At 41.9% G+C, this 5,777-nt stretch overlaps 1 protein-coding gene across 1 annotated transcript in view; it reads left to right on the top strand.

Annotated features, from left to right (window-relative positions):
- The window catches only part of Erich6 (glutamate rich 6), a 24,717-nt gene that overhangs the window by 13,486 nt on the left and 5,454 nt on the right, over positions 1–5,777 (top strand). Inside the window, exons 8-11 of the mRNA XM_021197121.1 lie at positions 768–925; positions 1,474–1,585; positions 4,339–4,428; positions 5,119–5,234. Coding sequence (XP_021052780.1) covers positions 768–925; positions 1,474–1,585; positions 4,339–4,428; positions 5,119–5,234 — 476 coding nt within the window. The remainder of the gene's footprint in view (positions 1–767; positions 926–1,473; positions 1,586–4,338; positions 4,429–5,118; positions 5,235–5,777) is intronic.

Genomic DNA, 5,777 nt, shown 5'->3' with positions numbered 1-5,777 from the left:
CTAAACATGGCATGACTAGGCATGTGTGTGTGTGTGTGTGTGTGTGTGTGTGTGTGTGTGTGTGTGTGTAGTGTGTATAGCATCATACCAGGGCTGGATAACCTAGTAGGAGGAAGGTTCCCAAATGATCTAATGGGATGCCGGGGATTATTTATTTCAATTTTGTTATGTCTGAAAATTAACTTTTTGATACAAAGACATGACTGCCATCTCTGGCGCAAGCAGTACATGTGGAGTTAAGGTAGGGCACAGACACAGGTTTAACCATAAACAGGAATGAACCTAGTTTGTCTTTACTAGAAATGGCTTTTAAGCCTAAGGTGGAGGCTGGCTGGTACCTTGCCTGGTAGCACATTCTGTATTCCCAGTGCTTGGGAGGTGGAGACCAAAAAATTCACAAGCTCAAGGTCATCCTTGGCTCCACAGAGAGTAGACTTGGATAAATGAGCTGCTGTCTCAAAAACAAAGAAAGAAGCAGATGTGTGATTTGTGGCAGTTCTGAGGAGGGGGTCTACCGATGTGGGGACAGGTTTCATCTGAACTGACTGGTGATGGGTGCTCTGAAGCACTGAAAGAAACAGCTGAAATGAAGCTTTGAGTCGTGTGGCTTATGTAGAGTGTGAACTTCACCTCGCCAAAGCTAATAGAGGAAAGAAGAGCTATAGCCTCTTGTTACCCACACCTCATTGTGGTTGGGGGGGGGGTTCACCCTCTGTGACCTTTTTATCTACTACCCATGACAGGATCAGAGCTTCTTTGTTTTTCAGAGGTGCTGCTGCCTTCAGTTTCAAAATCTTCTTGATTATATCAACAAGGAAATGCTAACCATCAAAACCCCTGCGATGGAGTTAATCAGCATCTCACCTCATGCAGCGCATGGCAGTGACATCGACAGGCTGAAGGCCAAGGAGAAAGCTCTGCAGAAGTAATGCAGGCCCCGATGCCGAGCCAGACAGGGGACACTGACCGAAGAGTATCCCATAAGATGAACCTTGGTTTCTCAAAATATAGAATTATGAGAATAGGATCTTTATGAGGAAACAGAAATGAGCTAAAGCACGCTCATTATAATCCCTGGTAGATGCTATGAGATTCAAAAGTTCCCGTAAAAGCCAGGGATATGACGTAGTAGTAGAACCCCTCCCTCACTTGTGTGTACAAGGTCCCTTGTAACACACACACAGAGATACTAAATAATAATAGTAATACCCATAATGATGATATTAGAGACAAAACCTGATGAGCCCACTGACTTAAAGTCGGGATTGTCAAACATAGATTATCAGGGCAATTCAGAATTCCTAGGCTGGAGAAATTTGCCCATAGGACCACTTGCAGGCTCTGACTACGTAAAATAGATTCACGAGTGAGAAAAGGTTAAAACGACAAAGGATGAGCAGGTGAGATGTGTAGGGCACTGTTTCCACTTTCAACCGTCACTCAGATTTATGCTTGGCTGTTTTGATTCTGTAGAAAACAAGAGCGTCAGATGGCCAGACATTTTGCGATAATATCACATGATCAGAGCCCCACAACAGCTGATGATGGTAAGACTTTTGTCACGGATGCCCTGCATCATCAGAAAGCTCACATGCTGGGCCATGGCATCAAATTGGCATGTTTTAAAATAATGCTGAAGATGGCCATTTGTAAGGATCATGAAGACTGTATCTGGTAAAATGGGTCAAGAAATCTGAGGTTCAGGCCCTCTGGCTTTTAGAGGTCTTGGTCTCTGTCCCATCGTTGCTGGTTGAAGTAAAATAGCAGCATCTCAGAACGCCTCCTAGACATCGGCTGAGTGCTGCCGAGTTTGTGTCTCTTGTGTTAGAGAGCATCCCTTGAACTCCGTTCTCAAACTTGTATGTGGAAAATCTATCAAAAGACACCTGTCTCAAAAAAAAACAAAAACAAACAAAAAAAGACACCTGAATACTTCCTTCCTGCACTCACCAGCGCTGGCCAGTATAGGTCGGAACTGGGGCATTTGAAGAATTGAATTTAGCATCAGAAATCCTAGCTTTATACATTTGATGGCCTGCCTCCTCCTCTAATTTGGAAGAAATAACCTCATTTTCCAGTCAGTGTCAAGTTTCTTCTGTTGTGGAAAAGATACTTAAGGCAGTCAGTTCAGTTTGTATTTTTGTAACTAAATGTGCAATCTTATAGGGAGCTTCTTGACATCCACTGTTTTGCACAGAAACTAAAATCCACAATGATGGCAGCACACGCATCTCAACTCCAGCCAGGCGGATCTCTGGGTTCTTGAGACCAGCTTGGTCCACATAGAGTTCCAAGCCAAGCCAGTTGGGGCTATATAGTTGAGACCCTGACTATGAAAAAAAAAAAAAAAAAAAAAAAAGGAGAGGGGGGGAAGGGAGAGGAAGAGGGAGAGAAAGAGAATGAAGGAGGAGAGGGGGGAGAGAAGAGAAGAGAAGGAGGAGAGGGAGGAGAGAAGAGAAGAGAGGAAGGGAGGGGAGGGGAGGAGAGGGGAGGGAAGGGAAAGGGGGAAAGGGAAAAGGAAAAAGGGAAAAAAGGAAAAAAGGGAAAAAGGGGAAAAGGGGGAAAAAGGGAAAAAAGGGGAAAAGGGAAAAAAGGGGGAAGGGAAAAAAGGGAAAGGGAAAGGAAAGGAAAGGAAAGGAAAGGAAAGGAAAGGAAAGGAAAGGAAAGGAAAGGAAAGGAAAGGAAAGGAAAGGAAAGGAAAAAGGAAAAAGAAAAGAGGGAGGGACACAGAGAGATGGGGGAAGAAGGAAGGGTGGAAAGAGGCAGGGAGGAAGAAAAGGAAGGAAGGAGGAAGGGAGGGAGAGAGAGGGAAGAAGGGACGGAGGGACTGAGGGAGGAAACAAGAGCCTAAGAGTTCCACATAATGAAAAATCTCTTAGAGGAATGTTTCTTTTTTATTTAATAGAAAATTTCAATCATTTATAATCAAAGAAACTCCTCTCTAATTTCAATTTAATAAAGGTCCTTATTTTTCTTCCTTTAAAACAAAAGATTGATAAATCGATGGATTTGCAACAAGGGTTTGAATTTTTATCTTATGATAAAGATTTTTTTTTTTTAATTCAAAGCACAAATATGCCTTCCGGCCATTCTTCTCCCACTAGATCCCAAGCATTTGAAGACGATTTCTTACCAGCTCTCTGTAGACATGCCCCAGACTGTGCCCACTGAAGAGACACTTGATATTCAGATCACGAACGTCTCCATCACGTGCTATGATTCCTGGAAAACATGTGGCAAGGTAATTCTCCTACAGTTTTTTTGTTTGTGATCTTAAACAATAAAAAAAAAAAAAAAAAAGATCGGCTTTGATTAAAACATATAGAAGTTCTCGTGGAGCCTCACTGATGGCCAATTAGCTATCTTTCAAACAATTGGTTTTTCTATTTTTCAAAAAGTACTCAAGACTGCAACCGCTTCTACAGTTTACGTCATACTGATATTCTAACTGTGTGTGGTGGTAAACATCTCTTTGTTTGTTTGTTTGTTTGTTTGTTTGTTTTTCGAGACAGGGTTTCTCTGTATAGTCCTGGCTGTTCTGGAACTCACTTTGTAGACCAGGCTGGCCTCGAACTCAGAAATCTGCCTGCCTCTGCCTCCTGAGTGCTGGGATTAAAGTCAGGATAGGAATGTGATCGTTGCAATGTGACTGGTTTTTTTCTCTCCCTTTTTTCATTGGTAATATATATGAAACAAAAAAATAAAAATTGTAAAGAGATGAGTGATGATGAAAGGGTTTATTGCATTATACTGCACACATCAGGAACGATCTGTCAATGGTCACTGCTGACCATCCCATGCTGTTAAAGCAAGGCCAACCACATTAAGAAAAGAAACGGCTTGTACCGCTGTGCTTGGTGCATTAGCCCGGCAGCTGGCAGTTACTGTTGCTCTGTTGTGCGTGTAGGTCATAAGGAATGAGCTCCTGGAGAAGAACTACAAGCACGGAAGCAAGTTTCTCACTTCCTTTCCTGATGGGATGACACAAATATTGTATCCTTTCTTTTCATATGTCATTGTATTGGTTTTACTTCACAAAAAGAAAACCAGGCAGGGCCTGAGGGCATAGGCTTGTAGCCTCAGCTACTTGAGAGGCTGAGGTGGGGGAGGCTGAAGCAAGAAGATATCAAGTCCATGGCTTGCCTGGCCAAATAAGAGTGAGCCTATCCCAAAATTTAGAGGAAAAAAAATGAGCTAAGGAGGAGGCCTTTGGTAGAGTGCTTCACACAGAGGGGCCTTAGTGTCAATCCAAGGAAGGAAGGAAGGAAGGAAGGAAGGAAGGAAGGAAGGAAGGAAGGAAGGAAGGAAGGAAGGAAACCAGGGGAACGAGGAGGGAAGTTCAGAAAAGATACATACTCTCAGAATTCCATCACCCAGAGGAAAGCTGGAAACATTTTGAAATATACCTTTCCTTGCTCTGCCTTCCCAGTCTACAAGTTTACCTGTAGAGTTTTTTAAATCAACTCAAGCATATATTTAATTTTACAGCTTTTTTTTTATGTAATGTTAAGAGTATTCAAAAGGCAATAGATCTTGGGATCCAGAACTTTTTGTTCTGCACAGTGCTGAGAGCCTGTTCCAGCATTCGGGACAGCTCTCTGCCTTCCCTGTTACAGAATTACAACTTACTTCCTTGAATTAAATATTTAGGAGGAGGCATTCTAGGTAAGAAATTCAGATATTTTCCAGCTCTGATATATTTTGACCCCTAACACCCATGAACAAAAAAGGCATTAGCTACTTCATCATAGGACACTCAGATAGCCAGCCAGGCCATGGAGTTTGGGCATAAAAGCCATCCAGTATCTCTAGAAAAAGAGGTAAAAACAAAAACAACAATTTAAAAAAAAAAAAAAAAAAAAAGAAACCTTTTTCACTGAGTGCCTCCTGGTGGAACAGTCATTTTAAGTCAATGTCCCAAATGTTACTCAAACCCAACAATAAGCCGGAAAAATGAGGCCCATGGTCGCAAATGATAAGGCTGTACCCACCCCCATGAGAAAGAATGGGGGTTCTGTTTTCATTAAATTATTTGCACCGCTTTTACTACTGGTTATTTCATGTGGCTCCTAACTCTCATAGAGGCTGTGGCTGATTTTCAAAAGGATTCAAACTCAGTCTTGGCTTAACTTTAACTCTGAACAGCCTGTGTGTACGGATCTGATTAACACCGAGATTCGATGTCCAGTGTCCTTTGGTTTTGATGCTCGCGTGAATGGGATGACTCTCTTAACGTCATTTTCAAAGTGTCCCCTGCCATACAAAGAAAGCCAGTTGATTTGGTATGTTGGTCTTGCAGCCTACAGTTACAGCCTGCCTGAACTCATTCATTGGTTCTAACATTTCATTCTGTGGTCCTAAGCCCTTCTGTATACACAGATTCCAAATATGATTTTTACCACCCCTTCCAATCAGATGTTTTCTTTTCCTAAGCTTTCCATGGTTAGAACTTTCATATATATAATTGACTAGAAGGGGACAGCAGGGTACTTTCCCCAAGCCTGATGACCTAAATTCAGTCCCTAGGACCCACATGGTAGAGAGAGAACCCAGTCCTTCAAGTTATCCTCTAACATTTAAACACACACACACACACACACACACACACACACAAATACCTATTGAGATGATCATGCTTTTTTTTTGCCTTTTATTCTGTTAATGTGGTATATTAGTTGTTTTTCAGATGGTGAAGCAACTTTACATTCTTGGGATGAATTTAATTTTATCATGATGCACAAACTTCTTCCATATTTCTAAATTCTTTTTTTTTTTTT

The sequence above is a fragment of the Mus pahari genome, chromosome 4 (assembly GCF_900095145.1).
Source record: "Mus pahari chromosome 4, PAHARI_EIJ_v1.1, whole genome shotgun sequence".
Classification (NCBI taxonomy): domain Eukaryota; kingdom Metazoa; phylum Chordata; class Mammalia; order Rodentia; family Muridae; genus Mus; species Mus pahari.
The sequence above is the reverse complement of the archived record's forward strand: the minus strand, read 5'-3'. Positions and strand labels throughout refer to the sequence as shown.